This window comes from Siphateles boraxobius, unplaced genomic scaffold (genome assembly GCF_051911475.1).
Source record: "Siphateles boraxobius isolate OS27281-9 unplaced genomic scaffold, OSU_SipBor_1 13, whole genome shotgun sequence".
Lineage (NCBI taxonomy): Eukaryota > Metazoa > Chordata > Actinopteri > Cypriniformes > Leuciscidae > Siphateles > Siphateles boraxobius.
The window spans coordinates 31,581,802-31,607,500 of record NW_027508733.1 but is presented as its reverse complement, the minus strand read 5'-3'; the positions used below and the strand labels follow the sequence as shown (position 1 = coordinate 31,607,500).

At 37.1% G+C, this 25,699-nt stretch overlaps 1 protein-coding gene across 1 annotated transcript in view; it reads right to left on the bottom strand.

Moving 5' to 3' along the window:
- The window catches only part of tsc22d2 (TSC22 domain family 2), a 36,792-nt gene that overhangs the window by 2,209 nt on the left and 8,884 nt on the right, over positions 1-25,699 (bottom strand). The window contains exon 2 of the mRNA XM_077227030.1: positions 728-779. Within this exon, the coding sequence (XP_077083145.1) occupies positions 728-779 (52 nt within the window). The remainder of the gene's footprint in view (positions 1-727; positions 780-25,699) is intronic.

Sequence of the window (25,699 nt, the reverse complement as noted above, 5' to 3'; positions counted from 1 at the left end):
CTTAAGGCCTTTATTAGCCACTGGAGTCGGGTGGAGCACTTTTACAATGGATGGATCTGCTTTTTTGGGCTTCAAAATATCTTCTACCATTCACTGCCATTATAAAGCTTGGAAGAGCCAGGATATTTTTTAAAAAATATATAACTCTGATTATGTTCGGCTGACTTGAGGGTGAGTAAATTAGATAATTTTCATTTTTGGGTAAAATAACACTTTAACTGCCTCAAAAATGTCATGTGGTGTAACAATCAGGTAAAAAAAGAACAAAGTATAGATTACATATGTGTCATGATTAATTAATTGCTAAATATCATTACATTTTGGGGAGTCGCATCACATGACCTCACAACCTGAACTAACCTTGCCTTGTCATAAAAACGTCAAATAATCTGAGATTTATTGAACTTGACGCCGTCATGAACATCTTCAGGGGGTCATAAATGATCGTTTCCTGACAAGGTTTCGCTGTACGTTGTTCACACCACATAACTTTGCTTTTGCTTAGATATTTTTAAAAATATCAATATAATCAATGTTTAGTGTATATCAATATCAATAAGCAGTGAAGTATGTTCGTTCAAGTTTTTTTTAAAAAATAAATAGTGATAAAAGATTCCTCCAAACTACTTCAATGAAATCAGTTGTATGACCTTAACATTTCTTTCCTTTATTCCTCAAGTAAAATAACAAAAATCTATATTTTTAAAGGAAGAACTAAAATACTCACCATAGCTTGCTCTATTTTGTTATCAATGGCCACAACACTGGCACCAGAGGCACTGCAGGACAAACACAAAAGACAATGCTTTAGAAAAAGAAGAAACCAGTTTGATAGTAAACAGTTTACATTGATGATCTCGATCTCAAGTCCTGTCAGGCACGCTACATCATATCAGTCGAATCACACTTCCAACGAAGTGCCAACTATTCATGTGCATTACCTCAGAACTATAAATCCAGATGACATTTCCTTGTTGTGCTTATCAGCACATACCCAATAAAACCACACGCTCAGAGCAACAAGATATAACCCGTCATCGCTATATTCCATCACCCATTAAGATACATATTCAGAATTTGTGCATAAATAATAGTTATGAAGGTGTGATACTACTGAATTGGTGCAAGAATTGTTAATTTTTTTTAAATATATTTATATATCTACCAGCGGACAGCTGATATCAAGCAAAATCCTCATTGTTCCAGATGTTTGCAGTACATTTAAGTCCCCCTGTAGTCAAAATCTGTGTTTTTAATGTGCTTTAAGTGCAAATTCATAAGGCAATTGACTGTATAATTCACTCTTTGACTTCTTCCGAATCAGTTTGTGGTTCAAACATACACTGTTTATGGCTGACTTAATATTTCCACTTGCCGCTGTGCAGCGTTTACTATAGTAAAGTGGATCAGGTATTCTGAGTGAGTGGAGGCGTTTAATTTGCATATTCATGGTTACTCTATACTAAATGAAGCAAGGGTTTATAGTAACATTCAAGCTATTTCAAGGCATATTTATTTCACATTTAAATGTCATTTTGGTGATCAAAGATTAAATTATTAACTACATAGGGACTTTAATGTAACTGCTGTTGTCTGATTTACCATACCTGGCACCATATTTACCATTTTTATAAATACATGTAAAATCACATATGTTTATGTTGGCAAAACCATTATTAACTAATATTTTATTTTTTTTAAACACGCTTCAATGTTGTTAGTAGCCTTTCACAGACACATGTTCTTGCTTACAATCTACACTAAGTAACGCGTCAGATCGACATCATGTGTCACGAGCATTGCGTGAGAGAGAGAAAAAAAGTTAAAACTGTCCAACTTTATCAAACAAATCTCGTGTTGTTTTTATTCTTTGCGATGCCAGCTGGTCTTGAGTGCAATGCGCTGCGTGAGACCTAGCGTCATTCAAAACCACCAAGGCTTTAATACAAACAAGTGATAAATAAATAAATATACTAAGGTTAGTCTTAAAGCATACATGTTTTAGTATAAGCGTACAAAAGTACAACTTTTCACACAAGCTTTTAGATGCATTCATGAATGCAACTAGTTCGCGCTACTGAGACATGACATCCCCCCCATTCCCTAATAAACCCAATATAATAATCATATCACAGACACACCATTCTCACAATTATGTTATTTTACATAGACACACAGCTAATAAAAATAAGTGTATTTTCGGAAAAAGCCAGCCGAAGCACACCAGGCGCCAAAGCAATAACTCAGAGTCTATCTATAGAAAACATTGCGCGATTTAATTCTGTTATGAAATCATAACATTTACCTGCATCGTGCCCTGTGTGATATTAGTCTGGCGGAGTATGTAGGAGAGGATCCGGGTGAGTACGGGAGACAATAGCTCATTTTGCAGCGCATGTTGTTGAGCAGTTAGTCTCAGTTGCAGAAGTGTGTGTGTGTGTGTTAATACTGAAGGCGCTCTTCAGGATTTAAGGGAGCTGAGGACTCGAGGGGGCGTGGCTTCGCAGAGGGGCGGAGCCACACGTCTTCAGCATGTTCCACGCGCTGCGGTGTTTTTGGAAAAGTGGCGCGCATGCGCAGCAAGATTTTATTAAACGATATTTACATTGCACACAAACCACACAGATGACTTTTCAATGCATTTTAAGTAAACACATTTAAACACATACAGTAGAAACAAGCAAATTCAGGGAAAACAAAGAAAAAGATTTTATTTTCAATATAAATGCTTAAATATGTTTACAAAGGAAAAGTAGATCTGTAGTTACTAATTAAACGGATGGTTAACATGCACAAACCTGATATCCATTTCAATTTGGCTAAAGGTGAATAAACAGCATTCCTTAAATCTTAAACTCATAACAGAATATAAACAGAAGGGTAATTTTCCTGGGAATCGGTGCCTTCTGTGTCCCCAGTAAAGATGATGATCTTACTGCCTTCAAATGTTGAACAATATTAATGTTAAAGCTGTCTTAGTCATAAATAACACCATTTGAACTCTAGGCATATTGAAGTTGATTAAAAACAGAGACATTTAACGGCATTTTTCCTCTGTCCACCCGGTTATTTTTGACTACTTTCTCTGTAAATTCAAGTAAAAAAAATTAAATGACATTATATCGAAGCTGTCACTTCTTTGGAGGGAAATCAACGAGTGAGTGAGATCCTTGATCATTTTAACGGTCTATTTCTACCAATTTTATCTTTCAAATTTGATGTGGTCAACCTTAGTACGTCCAGCCTGTTAAAGGAAATACGAAAAACGTTAGTAGAACAATCATCATTTTAATATAAAAATATTTAATAAACCTATTTTAGCTTGTTTTTGCTCGTTTAGCCAACAAGAGAGGACACTGAGAGTGAACTTGTGTTTAAAGTTGAAGAAGTGAATTTAAAGTTCTTTGTCAATGTTTTACATATTGTTATTAAAGTCCAGTTCAAAATAAAGTAAAATTGTAACTGGTTGTCCATGAGCGATAAGAAATCATCCATCCATCCATTCTTCACACCACTTGTCCACCCTGTTAAGCAGTTTTGTTTTTTTGGTTTGTTTTTTTACAATAACTTCATTAAATCACAAAAAAACACTAAAAATTCAGTGACAATGAAATTTTACATTTTAAAGTAATTTAAGTAATGTGTATTACTTTAAGAAGTAAACAAAAAATGGCTTTTATGCTTTAATGCTTTTTTTATTTGTATCTTTTTCTAACAGGGTGGACCTTTTTGTTTAATAAATGGTTAAATGCATGTACCCGAGCTTGACTAGAATATTTTTTCAAATGCTTTACATCACCCTATCATGACTACACACACACACACACACAAAAAAAAATCACGATGGCCAAAAGGCACCGAATACCAGGAATTGGAAATACCGAATCCTTTGATCAATGGAATGTTTTTAATAAAATGCGTCTTTATAGTGTATTCAAGAATGAGGACCACGAGAAGTCACCAGTCTCCAATTTAATTCTGTGCACTCAGTGCTCCTACAAAACAAGATGAAGACTTTTCTGGTACACAATGTGCTTTCTAGGACTTATTCCTGGTGTCAATTCCGACAGTAACAGCACAACTGAACCGGGCCGCAGGCACGTCAAACACACGTTTGTATGCAAACCCAAACATGCCGCCACACAATGAAGGCGTTTCCCAAACTGTATCAAGTGCCTTTAACATTCACAATCTGTGCAACTAAAGCCAACGCGTTCCTTCAGGCAGAAAACTATCTGAAATGAAAAAGTGCTGTCAAGTATATCTTAGGCTCTGTCCACACGGAGACGCGTTTAGCTGTATACGGACACATTTTTTATCGGATCGCGTTTCGTCCAGACGGATCCGGCGTTTTGGGAGACTGAAACCGCTATTTTTTGAAACCGTTCCCAGGGTGGATAAATCTGAAAACGACACCCTTGCGTCTTCTTGTGTACGGTAGAGGTCTTCACAGTGCACCCAAGACCCGTCGACCCGGGACCCGTACGGGTTCGGGTCTATATTTTAAATGATCAGCCGGTTATTGATCATTATGGTTTTTCATATTGTTCAATAAAATTCTTGGTTAAAAAGAAAGAAAGAAAAAAGAAGCTACTGTTCCTAATATTATTGTATACAGCGCGCAAGGAAATACAGCGCCTCATACTGGTCTGGCATGTATACTACATTGGTTTCGTGTGTACGCAGATATTTCGTGAGACGGCGCCGTGTTTACGGAATTTTTTTTTAGAGCGAGGAAAAAAAAGATCGGATAGGGAAAGCTATGGCTTCATGTGGACGTGGCCTTAGTCTACAAGAATCCTCCAATGGCGGACGGTGATTACAACCATTCATGTGTAAATACTAATTTCATGAACGCATTAGCATAAAAAAGCAGGGACATCACTTCTGCTCCTATGTCAAAAGAGTGTGAAAGCTGCAATTAACCCAAACGGACCCAGTCGCCTCCAGTTGCCACTGCGTCTTTGACCCCCTGCTTGTTGTCAAGAAGACTGGCTGCGTATGAATACTGCATGTTAGTTTATATATACACCAACTGACCATATAAACCTTTCTAAATTTGGAGTTGTTTACCCAAATATGACCTTTAGGAAAGACTGTCCGGATTGTACACAGTTCTGGGGCCACCGTTTCCACAAGATCCAGGTCTACTTTCTAGGAAACAAATCAAATAAAACAATCATGACCCAATTTCACTGAATTTGCGCTAGTTGTTTCCAGAATATGCAGTGGCTTAACTTAACTTAACTTGGAAGTCAGATTCTAATCTCTCAAAAACAAAGTGGATATCAAGATTTATAAAAAAAAAAAAAATTTGTTTAAAAAGTGTTATGAATTTATTGAAAAATACACGTTAAAATATTGAACGCCTCTGATGATTATATTGTCTCACCACCTCTGGCAATTGATTAACAGACGCAAGTTTTTAAGGTGTGCATGTACTTTTTTTTGTTTTAAAAAACTATTTGTACACTTTTTTGCTGAATTTGTTTGTATGAATGATCATGTAGTTCTTGCAACATCAGTTGATATGACAACATCTTGTTACCTCATTCTCAGCGACCTGTTTTACACCATATTGTTTATGAGTATGATGTAGTAGATCATAACTACATGTTGCATCGTGACTAACATTAAAAAACTTGAATTCCAGTCTGTTCCAGCTAACTTCCTCCAGTATAAATGACTACACTGGGGAAATTCAGTTCTGGAGAAAAGACTCTGGAATTAGTAATAAAACACAAACATGGATGTATGTGGAGAGGAACACGTAGGCCTACAAAAAATTCTTCTGAACTCACAGGGAATTCATATAAAAAAAAAAAATATTTCCATCTCAAGTCCAAACTTGTTTTTTTTAAATTGTTTCCTCGTGATAAAGTTGTTTGGTGTTTTAATGCCACTCCAACTTTATTGACAATTTTCATCGAGATTAACAAGTTTAAAAATACTACAGAAGAGCAATTTAAAAATGTATACAAGATATTAAAAGTTTGCTTTGGACTATAATGGATTCAGGGTTCACGCTGTTCCTTGAAAGTGTTTGCTAAATAATATTTGATAAGAGAACTTAAACCAACACAATTAAAAAGTATGTTTAAGTCATACAGCTCCTCACGATGGGTTACAATAGTTAGAATAAAAATAAAAGTTGCCGGTTTCTATGATTAACTCTGTGTTAAATGGTGGAGGTTTTATTACACTGTCATCAATTACTCCATATTTACACATTCATCTAAACCTCGCTCTCAGCAGCGTAGACTAGCCTGCACAATTTGGGGGAAAATTGGGGTAATTTTGTTGCTCAAGAGTTTACACAACACAAGGAAGCCTGATTTCAATCTTTGAATTAAATGTAAAAAGTAGCACAAATAAATACAATAGAATAAAGATAGAACTGAAATAAAGAGAAGTTTTTTTAATTTTTTTAATGAAGTAATCAAATGTAAAATAACACCGGACAGTCTTTTAGTCTTGTATAAATCAAATACATAAGCGATTAATCCTGATTCCTTACAATTAAAGTGTAAATTGCAGGTTATATTTTTCATGAAGATAATGCAATGTGCTTATTAAACAAAGATAAGAACCGCCCACCATTGTTTTGTATGTTTTTTTATACCTAAATACTGAATATAATATGAAAAGTTGGTACTTTTTACAGTGGTTTTAAGCACTCCCTCTCCCTTCCACTAGGCTGGGCGTGACGTCATAAAAGGGACCCCAAGCCTAGAGTTACCGTTAGTCTAACGGCAAGTAGGCTAGCAGTTATATTGGAGACATAACTCAGCTAGCAAAAATGGTGTTGATGAATGAAATAACCCAAATACAAATAGTCTGAACACCTGTCGCAGCGCGGGTCGAGCTGCTCCACTAAACTCCAAAACGTGTTCACCTCGAGACAGCACATACTCTCCACTGCTGAGTCCACTGGGTGGCATAGCCCACACAAACACCTGTCAAACACAGCGATAGGGACATCGATCTCTTTGTTTCTTTCTGACAATGAGCATCGCTAATTAGTTGCGATTTAGCACACGCAATATCGCGTTCTGTCTGCAGATGCCAGCAAAAGCGCCATTGTGCCTGTGCAGTGTGTGCATCTCTACAGCTCTGATTAGGACTACTAACACCATGTAAGTAAATAATGTCTTCAGTCGTTGTCCCTCCTTGCTATTCTACATAGCAACAAGATTTTGAAAAGACTTTGACTTGTTCCCTAATGTTATCCGGGTTAGCACCAGGTTAACCTAGGCTAGTTCTAGCTACTCACCGGGACACCTGGCCAACCCTCCACTCATTTTCCTCACAAGCATTGATAACTCTTTGAGGGCCATGATTTCTGGCAATTTCCTCCCCTCTCTCACGCCTGATTGGTTCAAAATTGTCCATAGTCAAGCCACAGACAGAAGGAATCTAGCAGTGTATGGGTTGCCACTCGCTCTTATGACGTCATCACGCAGTTACGGTAAAAAACATGCTACCTTTGAAGAAACCCCAATAAATTTTTATTTTAACGCATTAAGACAGAATCTTTAATCTACACATGAATTGATTGTGGTGGTTAACCTGCAATTTACACTTTAAAGCTATCTTGTTTTGTTTTATCAACATTAATGACAGACACATATTAGGCTGCTGTCACTTTAAGAGCTAGTGCACTGATCCATTATACTGCTATGCGTTCATTATCAGCTGCTTATATCACCAAGAATCATAATTTTGACATAATTTGTGTTTTTGTATGTTTAAAGCACTATAATCCGTCAAAAGTACTCAGAATACGCAGCACGTCTTAATCTTAATCTTAATCTTGCGCTATTTGATGCATGTTGCTTTTTTCAAATGCACATTATAAGCGACTCAAACTCGCAGTGCTTTCCGAGATGGAGCAGCGTTTACTGATCACAGAGCCGCTCTTCACTAACACACACTCTCACGCTGTGCACATATTCATTTAATAAAAAAATAATAATAAAAAAAAGTTTTCGGTTTCGATTTTGGTTTAATTTCGTTTAATCGTGCAGCCCTAGTGTGGACGGTGTCGGGATTCAGGGTGTAAGGTATTTCCAACAACTTTTTATCCCTAAACGAAGAACGAAAAAGACCTCCACTGTGAGTATATCAGGGATTTTAAACATCCCCATTTCAGCCAGTTATTTTGGTCCTCCAAAAATATTTTTTTTGGCAAAATTTCCATGCATCGCTACGAGAAACTTTAAACTTTTAATTTGAGCACTTGGCATTTCAGAATGGCATGTGATGCGAGAGATGCCGCAAAAAGTGCAAGTGCAACAGTCAAGCATATACATATGAGGGTTAAACCATATGTTTACATAGAAATACAATGGAAAAGCAGCAGAGGCAAATGCGAAATCGCGGTTGGAAATGCCGTAGTCGTTCAGAGGGTCTCTTCCTGTAAGGCATGTGAAGTTTATGTTATTCCTTCAGCTCCAAATCAAAGCCATGAGTGATTCATCCTCAACACCCATTTGCTGTAAACAAGTCCAGAGTCTTGAGAGACTCCGCTAATTAATTTGCTGAGCTGTTGCATAATGTTTTGGACAGGACACAGCTGGCCTAGAAGCAGTGACCTCCTACCGCTGGTGGACTGTGGATCAGCCCGTGGTCCTGTTACAACCTCCACCCACACGCTCTACAACAGGCACCTCCTGCTGCTCGCCAAAGTGCATAGAAACTTATTTAAATCTGCAAGCATTCATTGTTTACTGGGGACAATTAGGATAGATATGCTGATGAGTCTCTATTTAATTTAAAAAAGTGTTTCCATCTAGTGTAGTTCCCTAAAAAAATTCAAAATATTCTGTCATTTACTCACCCTTAAGTTGTTTCAAATCTGTATTAATTTCTTTCTTCTGTTGAACACAAAGTAAGATATTTTGAAGAATGTTGGTAACCAGACAATTGATGGATCCCATTGACTTCCATAGTAGGAAAATAAAATACTATCAACTAGGGCTGGGTAAAAAAAAATATCGATTTCTTGATTTTAATCGATTCTTAAATCCCAAGAATCAATTAGTCTAGTCATCCTGGTTTCAGTTGATGAATGAATGGAACATTGTGGCGTGCATCCCATCCAATAAATCGCAAAAATCTTTGTGTTTTATTACTATTGATATGAAACAAAGTCTCAGATTTCAAATTACATCCATTTTCTTACGAAATTCAAAAACAAAAATACCGTTTTGTTGCTGTGGCGTGAGATCGCTCTGGCTCAGCTCAAGAGAAGCAGTGGAGCGCACATGATCTTCTCTTCCGCCTTAATAATACCAGTTACAGCACAAAATAAATAAATTAGCATCTGAAAGTGTGTTAAAAGATAGAGTACAACTTATTGAAATCCTTATGTCACATGGAATCGCTCAATCAGTGTTTCAACCGTGGAAAGACGTCAGTAAAACAGCTTGTTATTGTCGTCATGTATCGTCACATTTACTTCAGAAAAAAACATATCCAGTGACCATGAACTCGTTATTCAGCTGGAAAAATTAACTCTAGAGAGTCGCATTTTGCTAAATATAGGCACCATATAACATATTCATTATAAATTCAATGTTCTTCAATATTTAATGCATGTTTGAATAAATCTGGCAAGTTTTTATGACAGCCAACATTTAAATGTTTCTTTTTCATATAACTTTATTATTATAAAAATAAATAAAAGTGTAAATTAAATGTTTGTATACAAATCAGTTAATTTTTTACCTTAAATATTATAGTAGGCTAATGAAGACTAGGCTACAACTGGAGAATTTGCCATGTATTGTACCTGATATCCAAAATAATCAATATTGAATAGAAATCGAATCGAATTTTTACATGTGTGTCAATAGCCAGCCCTACAGTTTGGTTACCGATATTTTTACTTCAATAGAAGAAAGAAATTCATACAGGTTTGAAACAACTTGAGGGCGATTAAATGAGGACAGAATTTTCATTTTGAAGTGAACTATTTCTTTAATGAATCATTCTAACATTGAATCATTTTGCTTGTCAAACTGTCAAACAACTCATACACTTAGTCAGCTGTCAAAACTGCAAATGGCAAAAGTCAAGTGAAGTGACGTAAAGGCAAGTATGGAATTTGTCCTCTGCATTTAACCCATAAAAGTTATTGCACACACACATTAGGAGCAGTGAATAGTGAACACATACACACCCACACCCGGAGCAGTGGGCAGCCATTCACTGCGGCGCACGGGGAGTGATTGGGGGTTTGCGGATGATGCCCATTCGCGCATCTCTAATACAAATGAAATGTTATTATGTGTCATGGAACATTGCGCTCCCCAACTCGTGAAAGGTTGGATTTGCTCCATCTTTTGATAAGTTTTATTTAGAAAACCTTGAATCCATGTAAGACAAAATGTCATTAGACATAATCCATGTCATTAGAATCAATGAATCCATGTCATTAGACACAATGTGCACACGTGCAGGCCAATGTTTTTTTTGCGGTGATGATGGTGACGAGCTCAGACCCGTGGTAGGCGTCACGTGACCGCGGTATTGCGGTAACCGTCCCAGACCTAATCCTAACGTCACGTGTCTTTACGGGATGTGTGAACGCACTCACAGATTCCAGAAAATCACTGGCAGTGTGAATGAACCAAAATCAAACGATACCGGGACAAACCCCGGGACACATTATCCGTGTATTTTCCGGATTCTCTGTGTGAAAGGGTCTTTAGTGTCTTATTTTTTACAGTCAACCCAACTTATAAGAATACACTGATTTGATTAAAGCTAGTATAAATCTACTATTATCTACATAAAAGGAATCATGAAAAATCTTTAATGAATTGGATTAAAACTGATTTGATGTAAAATATACACATTGTTTTTGTCAAGGTCTACCTAAAACATTTATCCCAGTTGAGAAAATAGCTATTTGCAGATATTTTTTTTTTACTTTGACTACATAACACAGGTCAAAGTTCTGTCATTAACCAAGTCTGGCTATTTTTAGATGTAAATGCACCACTGAACTTTACATGTTGGATAAGCAGCTTCTTGATCTACTTCTGACAAGCTATAGAAACTAGAAAAGGTCAAACCAATTAAATTATTCATCAGGTCCAACTGATTGCATAATCTGAATTCAGGGTATCTGCACACTTTCTAAAGTCAAATTTAAGGCTTTTTAAGACCTTTTTAAGACCTGAAGAAATGAAAATTAATACCTTACATTAGGGGTGCGCAATATTGACAAAAAATTTCTCAATATTTTCAACCTTTTGTTGATGATAATCAGTGTTGGGAGTAACGCGTTACAAAAGTAATGCATTACAGTAACATATTACGTTTTGCTGTAACGCAGTAGTGTAAGGCATTACTTATCAATTTTCAGTAATATTTTACTCGGTACATGTTCAGTAAGGCTTGCGTTACAACAGACTTTTAGTTTTAATTGTAAAACAAACAACAACAAAAAACATCAAGACCGCGACACATTAACGAATGAAAAATGCAAGTAGGCTTAATTACCTGTTCGTGGTCAGTCAATAGCCGCGTGTGGTGTCCAAGTCTGTAAATAAAGACTAAATGGCAGCGTCTGATATATTTGTATAGCGATTTATTTTGTACAGGAGTGCCGTGAGGTATGATTTCGGCCTCTGTGCTCACGCTGGCCAGTGGAAAAGCGGCTAATGGTGAAGATGGCATGAAGAAGACTATACATTCGCGAGATGGACGTATGCGCATTAGGCTATTCGTTCTGTTTTCTTTCTAAACAGTTAGGCTATGTTTATGTGGTATTTTTCATGTTTTCATCACGCAATCATGTTTTTGATGCGGTGGTGACGCGTTCATGTAAGGGCGGCGGCGCTGCCGATAAAGCACCTAAAAGCTGTCACAAAGAACCGGCAAAAGCAATGATCCGATCCGATTTGCTTCATCCGATTTGCGCAGTGTAATTCACAGAATTACAACAAAAAAAAAAAAAAAATAATCGTTGCCTCCTAAAAGTTAAAGTTTTTTTTTGTCACGCATGATTGTCTATTTCCCTACTATTAAATATAAAACGCATGTGTAGACTGATATTTTTCTAATGTCTGGACTCCTTTCAGGGAGGAGCCTATGGATAAACAGATGTTTCAATATTTTGGTATTAATGAATTTTCTGAGAATTTATATCTCAAGTTTTGACTGCAAATGTCATGTCCATAACGCTGGAATTACCAAATTTTAAATAATTTATCCTCAATTAGTTTTGTGGTGTAGGTCTATGTATTTTATAATGTTAAGTTAACTTCAGATAATACTAATAGTAATTTAAAGATGTGGTAGCATTGGATCTGGACGGTATGGATAACGCTGGGAGTTGGAAGGGGTGTGTCGCGATTCTGCAGGTTCGTGGATCTGAGTGTCGCGATTTCGGTTTCATATGATATGGCATATCCTTACAGCCCTAGTCATTTTAGAATGTTAAGTTCTACTTCTGTATAGTTATTTTGGTGAAAGTAACTCAAAAGTAATACAGGAGTAATGTAACGCATTACAATTCTGAGACAGTAATATTGTAAGGTAATGAATTACTTTTAAATAACAGTAACAAGTAATATATAATGTATTACAGTTTGGGAGTGACTTGCACAACACTGATGATAATTAGATGATATTTTACTGATTGTGTTTGTGTACTGGTACTATGGCTGGTTTAGACCTGTTGTTGACAGATGAGCTGACTCATGAAGATATTCATATTTTTCATATTCTATGCAGTGGTCAGTTCACAGCAGTGACAGAAATTAACATTTTTTTTATTAAAGGGCAATATTTGCAACCTTAAATTGAGTTCCAGGGGCACTTTCACCTATATATGGACTTTTTTTTCACTTCGACATATGCATCACCTTTTATGTCAAATTCTAACATTCAAATAAATCATATTACAATAACAACACAATACCCCTAAAACCAGTTAAATTAAATCATTAAATCAAAATCCTTCTTTGCAGTGCAGAGGAGACACAGAAGCATCAGAACTGGCATTAATATATTTACACTCCATTTACAATTGCATAAACAAAGCTATGAGACATTTTTTTTTATAATTCAATATTTAAATAGGAACTGATTTCTAATTGTAACATTTTAATTAGAGGGTACTTTAAATGTGAAACTAAAACCGGCAGTAGGCGGCGGCAAGTCACTGTCTCAGGGAGTCACTCATTCAACAGATTTGTTCAAACGGCTGATTCATTCAGGAAGTGCAAGTGATTGTTCATTGAATCGTTAAAATGATTCGTTCAAAACGCAGATTTCAGTCAAGAAATCATCGCTGCCTTTTGCATTGATTGAGACTCTGCAACGGTTTCATTTTGAAATTCTCGTCAGCGAAATAAAGGGAAAACAAACAATATTGACAATATTGTTTATAAAATGTAACTCACAATGTTCATTTAATTGTTATATAAAATAAATATCATATTTGCTATTGTGCACGGGAAAATAGCCCTCTTGCTGATGTAATATTGTATGATAACAACATATGATATACAAAATACAAAAACTTTATACGTCTATTAGGGAACATACCTATAACTGCACTGACACACCACGCAGGGAAAGCAATCATGAGAGACAAATGCGGCGTCAGCTCGCAGTGTGCACTCGTACATCATAGTTAATGTAAAACCATGATTACAATATCATAATAGACAATACACATCGCAAACCACTACGCACATAAAGAATTAACTTACAATTGAACGGAAATTACCCAGCTTTCTTCTCCTCTCTTGCTGTTTCGCGTGCAGGAGACAGACGTAATGCTGGCGCGAATGTGACACGAAATGTCACACTACTCAAGTATAATTCATATTTTAAACAGCAGGGGGCAGTAAAATACTACTTATTGGCTTAATGTGCCATTATATTCATTTAAATTTCTCATTTTTAACTGTTATAGAGGCAAATTTTGTCCGATCTGTCTGAAATTTGTCATGATTGTTTGGAGTCATATGGCACATGTTCTGACTTGTTTTTAAGAAGATCTGAGCATTCATTGAAGAGATATAAGCTTTTGGGGACACTAGGTCATGGCTACATTGTGAAGTGACCCTATTATAGCCATCCAAATGAAGTTGTTCTACTTTTTCTGATAATTATTGATCTAGAAAGAACGAACAATAAATAAAAAAGTACGCTAATTAGATAGTTTTAATTTGGAAAACATTTGGATATGTCTAAGTCAAATTGCCATCGAAAATTTAAGACCTTTCATAAGTAAAAATAAGACTTTTTAAGGCCTTAAATTTTTCAAATCTAATTTAAGACTTTTTAAGACTTTTTAAGGACCCGCGGACACCCTGTGAATTAGAAAGGAAATCTTTACAAAAAGAGAAATGGAGGGTAAACATGCAGGATCACCCAAAAAAATCTGACCGTCTTCCGTTGAACCAAAAGAGCGATATTAGGCAAACTGTCCAAACTGCTCTTTTCACTACAAAATAAGTAGACTTAGCATGTCAAGCTCCATAAGGGTAAAATAAAGCGCCATAAGAACTTGAGAGTTATGGAAGAGGAGAAGATTCTCAGTAAATAACAGACTGGTCTTTCATTGCATGGAGAAGTGCAGCTTGAACATTCCGCAAAATATCTTTTTTTGACAGCCGATCAAAGATTGGATTTAATTTTTTTGGGCGGACAATTCCTTCAAGACAATTATTCAGGTCACACTTTAGATTAGGGTTCAATTCTCACTATTAACTATGACCTTTGTCTCAAACTCTTAAATACTGCTTATTAATAGTTAGTAAGGTAGTTTTTAAATTTAAGTAATGGGTGAATTAAGGGATTGTAGAATATGGTCATGCAGAATAAGGCATTAATATGTGCTTTATAGGTACTAATAAACGGCCAATATGCTAGCTAATAGGCAACTAGTTAATAGTGAGAATTGGATCATAGACTAAAGTGTTACCCTTTTTCTACATTAATTAACAAATATATTGTAATTCTGGAACAGACAGATATAACTGATGGAATCAGTATCTTTATCAATAATAAAAACTAAGCTAATTCTACAAAAAAAAGCAAAGAAATTGGCACTGGATGCAAACAAATGAGTAAAAAAGTCATGCAAATATTCTCAAACAAAACAATTTTCACGGAAACCTATCTGTAATTAAAAGCCCTGGAGTGTTTGGATGGAAATAAAAGAGCAGGATAAATAGTCAAATAAGCAGCACACGCTTTGCTTATCTGCACTGATGCTTGTAGCATGAATACTGTCAGAAAAACAGCAAACTAAGGACAATCATTAAACATAAGAAAAAAAACTGTCCTAATGATCTATAAAAATTATTCTCATGCTTTTCCTAAAAGTGCTGAAACCACAAACAAGGCTGTTAAATTATTTTATAGTTTTGTAAATAAGATGTTAATTCGGTTCATCTAATTTTGAAACTCTTATGAATTATGGGTCACGAAACATAAAAGGTATCCGATTTTATTTCAGGGTAATGGCTTGACTGGTGTCAACTGTTAACACTGTGCTTCTGTGGGGACAGGAGCGAACATGTAGCAAATATCAGAAATCTGACATGAATACCATCCTTCCCACCAGAGTTATGAGTCACACAGTACTGTTAAATCTCTCTAGCTCACTTTCAGCACAACCCTCCCTTTGTTCAAGAACCAACGACTTCTCAATCATAATCAAATGTTAATTTGTGCCTTTGAGGTTTAAGAAAGCCCAGTACTCAATGTACTTTAATAAAGCACATAAAAACAAATATATCAAAAAGAAAGAAATAGATAACACATTTTAATCAGATATTTACCAGTCTGAACAGATTTTAAAACACTAGGCATCATACACTTGCAAACTTTGTTAATCTTACAGAAGAAAAACGAGACAGGATCCCACACTACCAGACTTTCAGGTCCGAATGCAACAAACTCATGCAAATTAGTTGGTAGGAGATGCATGAAAAATGGTGTTGTAAAATTCTCCATTTAAATGGAGACTTGGCGCTAAAATCTGTCCAACATACAAATCGTGATGTTCAATAAAATCTGTCAAGTCAAATATGCTAGCTCTGACATTTGGCAACTAGCCTAGACCCGTCCAGACTGTAAATCAGGGCGAAAATGTGGGCAAAAGTTGTGTATTCCAGCCTTTAATGAGGTTACACATCATATATTTCTCAAATAGTCATTATTTGTCATTTAGGTTATTATATTTAAAAGCTTATCAAATTAGTTATGTAGGAAACTGAACCATGAAGGGACCATAAATGAGGAACCCTAACATAGAGATGGAAAGTAATGTCATACATCCAAAAGTTTAAATATTTGCTGCAACACACTCCAGTCCACTTGAGGGAAGAGGGCCTTAACTAGCACAAGAAATAACAGTTAAACACTTTTAAATAAGAGTTTTAAATTAAAAAAATTTTTGTAATATAAAGTCAACAGTTCTAATGTTATTTTAGGAATCCAAACTTTTTGAGGAAATAGACCCTTTAAATCTGCCTATTTAGTTTGTGTTGGAATGTGAAGGGTTAAATCAAGACACACATTCTCCATTTCTCCAGAAACACTGATAAAATAGATAGCGCTGTTAACTATGGAAACGCAAGTAACATTATAGGACATTGTTGCCAATTTATTATCCACACTGCTTTCAAGATCAACTTATAATGAAAATGTTTAGTTATTCGGGCAAAGGAAGACCTACACCAGAGCTTAATTTGGTGCAGAAAGCCAAAGCTTTTTAAAGCATTTCAACCCCAAACATTTCAAGTGATCCACCTGGATGACAGCATCAACCAAGAGGCTAAAGCTTTACTGCTGGAATTGTTCGCCGTTTTATGTTACGCTCAATACCATTTCACCCCTTGCCCCTGACCCTGGTTTTCGAGTGTTACCTCTGAGGAAACATGATGATTATAACGTTCATTCCTCGAAATGTATGTATTTTCTGTTTCCGAAAGGTAATTTATTATACAATTTCTTAATTTAAATGACTAAATTATTATTATAAAAGTAAATAAAGTGCATGGTGGTGTCATCTGGGGCTAAATTTAAATGTTTAACCGTTTGCGAAGCCATCTCACCGGTGATTCGCGATGCATACTGGGAACTTTCTCATAGCCCTCCGTTCGAAGTGTGCCTCTGAAAAATCTCCGTTTCCAGGGCTATGTAGCCATACCCCTTCGCCCTAACCCTCTATCACAACAAGAATAGGGCCAAGGGGTAGGACAAGGGGTGAATTGGGATTGAGCCTAACTGTGCTGTTTGCATTTTGCATTTCTTGTCAAAGGTAACTTAGTTTAGTTAAGGCTGAGTTTACTTTTGTCCTCGTTGAGGGAAGGGGATGAGAGGGCCAAGGTTCAAGAGTCATGGTTCGCTACTGCTGTCAACTCGCATGTGTTGGAAATAAGGAAATAACATCTATATCAGCAGGTATCAATAGTCTATATTCATCACTCAAATAGGGAAACTGAAACTAGGATGCAGATATACAAACCGTAAACAAAGCAGCGCTAGCTTAGCATTTTGAATATCAATCATGCTGATCACAATACAAGCAACTCATGAAGTATTCAGTCACGAAAATATTCAGGCCTTGGAATGCTCAGGTAAGATGATGTAAAATTAAAACCTCCTTTTGTACGTGCTGTCTTGTCTTTGCTAAATTTCGCTTTTTATTCCCGTGCACTGTAGTGTTGTCAAAAGAACTGATTTAATACGACGATACCAGCATTTACCTCTAGCATTTTGAGCGCTGTTGAATGGATTCTTAAACACCTGATTGGCCATTGTATTCACGCGCTCAACGTACATGTCTGTGATTGGCTACAATGATCAATGTTTGCAAAGCAGGCCTCTATCAGTGGATCCCTGATATATCCACTGATAGACGGATCCACTGATAGACGCCTGCTGTTGAATGGATTCTTAAACACCTGATTGGCCATTGTATTCACGCGCTCAACGTACATGTCTGTGATTGGCTACAATGATCAATGTTTGCAAAGCAGGCCTCTAGTGTGTATCTGTGTAAGTTCTCGGTGATGAGCGTCAAAGACAACATGTTTTTGAAGCGTTGATCATTGTATCCAATTAGAAACATATGTTGAGCATGTGAACGCAATGGCCAATCATGGACATGTTGAGCACATGAACGCAATGGCCAATCATAGACATGTTGAGCACATGAAGGCAATGGCCAATCACAGACATGTTGAGCACATGAACGCAATGGCCAATCACAGACACGTTGAGCACATGAACGCAATGGCCAATCACAGACATGTTGAGCACGTGAACGCAATGGCCAGTCAGAGGTGTTTAAGAATCCATTCAAAAGCGCTCAAAATGCTAGAGGGAAATGCTGGTATAGTCAAATTATTTACATTTCGATATCGACTTGGTACCGAAGTCGGTTCTTTTGACAACACTAGCGCACTGACTAATTTGCTAAACTGAACAGCCAATCAGAGCCATCTCTCTCACAACTGATTCAACATGCTGAACCGGGCGAACTCCCGCTGACACGAGCCTGACTAGAGTCGAACACACCACAAAAACTAAAAACTACCCCAACAGATGTTCATCGACGGCTGACCACTGGCTTGGTGCATCACGGCCCTTTGACACGTGAGCCTGAAACCACTTCCAGAAATGCCATGCTCACTCCATGCACACTCACAGCTGCCAAGAGTGCAATGTGATACACACACAACAATCATATCACTGACGGCCTTTGACCTGCCGATTGGAAAGGCTTGATAGAGAGCTGTGGAGGGGTTCCTTGCAGATAAAAAAAAAAAAGAAAAGAAAGAAAGAGAGAGAAATATGAATAAGGTAAAATATAAATGTCAAAGGTTTGGAGGTGAAAGATCAAAACAAATTTGCTTTAACTAGAAAGAATGTTTTAGTCCTTGGATGCCTCAGGGGCTTTCGAGACAAAGTTGAAGTGAATGGCCATTCATGTCTCAGAGCGAAAAACAGCACTGGCGTCGGAGCCACCCGAAAAAGCCCTGAAGGATTCAGAGTTCAGCATGAATATGCCACACAGAAAAAGCCAGAACAGCCTTTGAGTGAGAGACAGGGATCCCGTAAACAAATGATCGCATTGAATAACAGCCAAGTTTATACAGCCTAACTAAAAGGAGATTAATTCGATTTACTTTGGTCGATCATGCAACACACTGAATGTTACAAAGTGACCATTATCCTGTGACCAGCAATGTCTTGAATCCTTTATTGATTTATTTTTTTAAATCAGGCTTCACTGGTAGAAAAGTCCAAGACCTATGGAAAATTATAAAATCTAAAGCATCTATAAAACTAAACTGTGTAAATATGGTCCAGGACCAAACTTTTGGTTTAGAATACAATACTTAGCTTATTTTGTAACTATAAATGTTATAGTATTGTAGCATAGGGCGACCAAGTCAATAAAGTCTTGATAGAAACAATTTGTTTTTGGGAACAAAAAAGGTTCTTTGCATTGTTAACTAAACTGGGTTAAGAAATAAGGGTGAAAAACATCATACCTTTTAATAACAAATTAAAAAAAACACCTTGCAAATCATTGTAATGCCAAGACAGAATCTGCAAACTTCACATTTTCAGAGCCAATTTTGAGGAAGAACTTGTCTATTTTATTCATTATGAAATTATGTTAAATGGAGCTGAGAATGCTACAATCTATTCCAATTTAGGCAAAATAAATAAATGTAATTAACAATATATGAACGTGCAAATGGAGGGGGGGGGGGCCATTTTACAAATGATTAGGGTGCAAATTGTTATAAATAACCAATATCAATTAGGGATGGCCCGATACCGATACTGGCATCGGGTCGATACTGTCCTCATATACTCGTACTCATAAAAATTCGCCGATACCACGTACATTTTGCGAAACGAAACTGGCTGGCGCAAGTGCTTTGTCGAAGTGAACTGAGGCATAGGGACGTGCACTCCCAACACAATAGAGTGCGGCACGGCACTAGATTTGATTGCCGAGCGCGGGCGATAATGCACTCACTCTGTGTGCGGGTTGCGGGAGAATAAAACGATTCGCGGGACTCCCGCAAACTAGAAATATCTATGAATACAACATATTAAAACTTATAGATTTTTATTCATCTGTTGCAGAAAAGCAAGAAGAACAACTAAAACAAAATAGAAACGATTTACAGGCCAGAGTTTCTATTCATAACATGTTTGCAGCGTTGAGCGATGTAGCCAATCACAGACATGTGTGTTGATTTCTTGAACGCAATGGCCAATCAGAAGCATTTAAGATAGACTCCCCTCACCGCTCAAAACTTTTTGGTTCAGTGCTGAATTCTGTATGCTGGCAAATCCTCTAATTATAACAAACAAAGTGTGGATATTATGAAAGATTCATTGTGATGTCAGCTTCATTGATAATAACAGAGATGTGTGAGATCGCGATGAACTGTCAGCTTTTTAGGAATTTGGCTATTAAGGGAGTCATGTCAGACCATGCACGCAGTAACTGCTTGCTTTTATGTTAAATTAACAGTGGTTTGTGTGTTAATACATTTATTATTTTACTCATTATTATTTATTTTTAGACTTGTTAAAACAAGCAGAGAAGAAAATAAAAACAGTCTTCTAACCTGTGTTCTAAAATAGTCTTCTGTCTTCTTTTCTGGGAGCCTATAGTTACTTTTGCGGTAGAAATATCGGTACTTGGTATCGGCAAGTACTCAAATGTAAATACTCGTACTCGTATCGGTTTGAAAAAAATGGTATCGGGTCATCCCTAATATCAATAATATCACACCAAATCGAAAAGTTATACAGATTGTAAATTGAGGCACTAAAACAATTATAGAAGAAAACAAAAAAACGAGGACTCCAGGGATTTGTGCTCAAATTCTGTTCAAATTGGCAAAGTTTCCATGCGTGCTGGAAAGAGTTGCGTAAATTCGCCCTAAAACAGAAGCGAATGCAGTAAAACCAGGAAACTATAAACCCTAGATGGATTATTAGTGAAATTCGCTCAAATGGTGCACAAAACAAACGCTCATGGAAATATTCTTTGATGTTTCCATCAAAAGATGACGAGTGACGGGTGGAATTGGCCTGAGGAGGTGAAGCTGAGAGGATTACAGAGAAACCGGTTTCTGTACACAATAACTCAATAGCGCTTAAGACGATGAATCTATAGAAACATTTCAAAGTGAATTCAATGAAGTTGGTTAAAACAAATACTTTTATTTATATTTGAGAATGTCAGCTAATCAACTGATATTAAAATAAAAGTGTCTAGAAATGTAACCTCTCACAATCTAAATTAGCTTGAAACAAATAAAGGGACAAAGGTACAAACAAAGGAAATGTTGTTAATGATCAATTTAAATAAATGTTATCAGTAACAACACTTCCTCATACTTGGAAGAAACTCTTATAAAATCACAGAGAGTAACGTCTGGCTTGACAATCTGCTGGCTTCTTTTAATATTTAAGTTTTTTTTTTTCATCTATCATCCATGTCAATTTCAAGATCAATTTAATTTTTTCAATTTCGGGTCAATGTCCTTGGATCTTGAGCACCGAGGCCAAAATCCAACGGGCCATCAGCGCCTCCCTTATATCACGCCTCCACAGAGGAAAGTCACACAACACCTCACCGTTTCACCAGCTGACTGAAAACTAGCTAGATCGCAAAGGCCTCGTTTTACACTGTCAGTGAAATGTGACCCAAATCTGATTTTTTGCTCTTATGTGTCACAGATCGGATGTGTTCTAAGACGGTGTAAACAGGAAAAAAACACATGCATTCAGATATTTCGAAATTGGTTTCAGGCCTCGTTGATATGTGGAAATAAATCAGATATGTGCCAATGCGACTGTCATGTACACAGGCAGATCGGATTTTCGGAGGCATTAAAATATGTATCCGCGGTTTAATGACGAGAGAAACCCCGACGCGCCTCTGCAAAGGGACGGATGGTGTCGCCGTAAGAGAGGAGTGTGGACACACGTTGACAACATATCAAAGGTTGGCTTGCTCATTGTCCCATAGACTCACTGCTCCTCGTTAAAGCCCGCCACGATGTCATGAAAGTGCGTATCTATAGCACAAATGTTATCTCTTGTGCTATTTACGCCAAAAATGGTTCTTGCGTGCATATGATATGCGCTTTATGGCGTGCAGTACGCACGCACTCCACAACCCTAAACCTACGCAAGGGGTTTACAGTGCGTATCATGCACGCAAAAACTATTTTTGGCGTATAAATGGCATGAGAAATAAAATTAGTGGTATAGATACGCACTTTCATGAGATCGTGTTGTATGTTCCCACCAGTCCTGAGATCTCTCTCGCACACAATAACTGAAGCACATGCGCTGGCTACAATGATGGCCCTTTTGATGAAGACCTGCAGTGTAAACGAGGCCAAATTGAGCATGATAGAAGCAAACGCCTGGTCTTTACTTAAAGACTTGAGACTCCAGCATTGATATTTGACCGATGTTTTTCAATAAAAAATATATTTTTCCAGAGACCTGATTTGTATCAGGAGTGCACATCAATCAGGCTGAGTCCCACTGGTATTTTCCATTTCACATAAAATGAGAAAATACCCAGTCAATTGCACCTGCTTCCATCTATTTGCGATCACAGGACTGCAGGCTAACACATTTTTTTTTTAAATTGATAAAATAAATGTTTGCGTCACATTTCTTTATAAAGAGCTATCTGAGGAAGTTTGAGCAATCTCTCCCATCCCACTATACTGTTTTACTTTCAGCCAGAGCAACAGAGGGAGCTCACGAGCAGAAAACACAAGTTATATGAGTTAACCGCATAACAAAGGCACACAGAAGAGACTAATTAAATATGAAACCAAATAAATACACGACTATAATCATATATGATTTGTCTACGTTCTTCAAGCAGTCTCTCTGTGGTATTTTCCGTAATGGTTAGCATAAATAGCCTTTAGCTCGCACAGAAATATATTTCTGCCTCATACGGTAATCAGAATCCCCGTCAGATCGTAATCGGAAGTTATTTCAAACACTCGCTGGTGTATGAAAGTGAGTTGAGCTGAAATTTTTTTATAATGTCTTAAATGTTGAAGTTAGCTGGTAGCCTGGTATGATAACATGGGAAATGAGCAGCGGTGTTGACCCTCTCCTGACTTAGCCTCTGTTCATGACCTCTCGTCAAGCCCTAGTTGGCCCACTTTGGACCAAAGTATTGGGCGGGACCAGGCTGTTGGCCCAGAGGAAGCCCAGATGAAGCCCCAGAAGAGACAGTGGAAACGTGACTGGCCCTGGAACGCACTAGCACGCCCGCTTTTCACCCGACAGGGGAAACACGGCTAATGTGTCATGTTGCCTTCAATTACATTTTCTCAAAAATAATTTTTTTACAGTGTAAACCAAATTTATTTATGCAACGCAAATCAGTATTTTTGTAAGTGTACCTTGTGTCCACCAAAGTGTTTAGCCAGCTGAAAAGGCCTAGCTGTGGGCGCTTGAGAGCATTTTGGCAGCGCAGCATTTTCTTTAATTGAGATGCTTTGCTTGCTATGATTGTTACTAGTATCTCATTTCAATAGTTTGTTTTGGTGTCGTTTCTATATAAAACTGTCGATACTATGTAAAGTATTTGCTCTGGCTCTTGTTTTAAATGATTTTGTTCCGTTATTACGATTGTTGTTGTCCTCTGTTGACGTTGTACAAGCAGAATGTGGCGGTTTGTCGGTGTGTTATTTGTCCCGCCCACCCTCCACTCTTTTACCTAAAGCTGAACAACCTTCAAAAACGCAGAGTGCTCAGAGCCTCGTTGCGCTCCTGTAGTTTTAAAAACGCGGCGCTTCCATTGAAAGCAATTGGGAAAAATACGCTAGCCGCGTGAAAAAAACGATTTCGTGGACACAGGGCCTTGAATTGAGACTTAATCACACAACAAAAATCAGTTTTTAATCTCTGGTGTACTATCTACAGCCTTCTAGAGTTTGGGGTCCTGAGATCCTGTTGGAAGAAATGTCTCAAGTCCACTAAAAACGTTGGCACACAGTCTAAATGCGAGTAAATTTAAATTTCAAAATGTTTCACATAAGGCAACGAATCTTTGGAAGTCTTTATGAGTCAGTTCCAGTCTCAGCTGTGAGGTCAATGTGCAAGAGCACACCTTTCAAAACATGGAGGCATAATGCCACAGTATATATACCAACAAACACTTGACTGTCAGAGAGCAGGCGACGGGGCTGACTCACCTCAACATTACTGTGAGGAATAAGACATCAGCACCACACCTGCTCTTCAAATGAACAAATAAACTACAGCTACTGCCATTTCCCAAACAGGTGAAAAGCACAACAGCATGGAAATACGCCAGACCAGGCTCATTCTTCAAAATCAACAAACTGATAATGACAGCACTCATGAGTCAGGTAAATGTAGTTGGACAACCCTTGGAAGATAAAAACAACCACACAGGATTAAAAGAATAATAAACTTTCTTTTAAGTGAGAGAGACAAAGGTCTGTACTACCTGTTCAAACTTATTCAAAGTTAGGCTATTCTGAACCCTGTAACAAATCCTGTGGCGTTCACAATTGCTTCAACCATTTTAACAAGTCAATAAACTGATTCATATCTTCATATCTGTTAAAAGTTCACTTCCTTTTTCTTATGCTGCTAATAGGGGAACAGAAAGTGATGAGTGAAAGTCAAAAGGCCATTTCCTGGGCATTTAGTGGAGGCGGATATGCTCGAAAACTGTGACATCTCGCATCATCATCAGTTAATGCAATAATCTTCAGTATCCTTAAAAAAAGTGATTAACTAGTGAAACGCTGGTGTGATTATCTCGGTCTAAAAGGCAAGAGAACAGATTATTTGGAGCAAATTCCCCTTTTAATAACAGACCTAAAATTAAGCTTTACACACATAATATCAAGTAAAAAGGTAGTTTCCAGAACTCCTGGTGAATATCACTGCCCATTTATAAGTGTGTGTGCATTCAAGCCAAATAAAGAGAAGCATATGAACTTCCATCAATGATGGTAAACAGGCATTTTAAAAACTTGCACTTCCTCATCCTTTACTGTCTTTCCTTAAACCTTAAATCTATTTGCCGCCCACTTTGCAATATTTCTGAGCATTCTCAAAATAACACACAGATCCTGTAGCTCTTTCTGCATCTTTGTTCCCTAATCTGAGCTGCACAAAAGTTAAAGTCAATGCAATCCAAAATAAAAGCCAATATTACTGCATTATAGTAGTATTACTATTAATTTAATTTGATTAAAATCAGCATAAAGTACAACAAATATTAAAATGAGAACAGTACTTAAGAAATCTACTTTAAAATTTAGATAAATGGTTTAAATTAAAGTAGTTCACTTCAGAATTAAAATTCTGATAATTTACTCAGCCCCATGTCATCCAAGATGTTCATGTCTTTCTTCAGTCGAAAAGAAATTAAGGTTTTTGTGGAAAACATTCCAGGATTTTTCTCCATATAGTGACTTCAACGGTTATCAATGGGTTGAAGGTCCAAATGTGAGTTTCAGTGAAGCTTCAAAGGCGCTACACGACCCCAGCCGAGGAATAAGTGTCTTATCTAGCCAAACCATCGTCAATTTCTTTAAAAAAAAAAAAAAAAAAAATGCATACACTTTTTAACCACAAATGCTCATCTTTTGCGTCCACGACT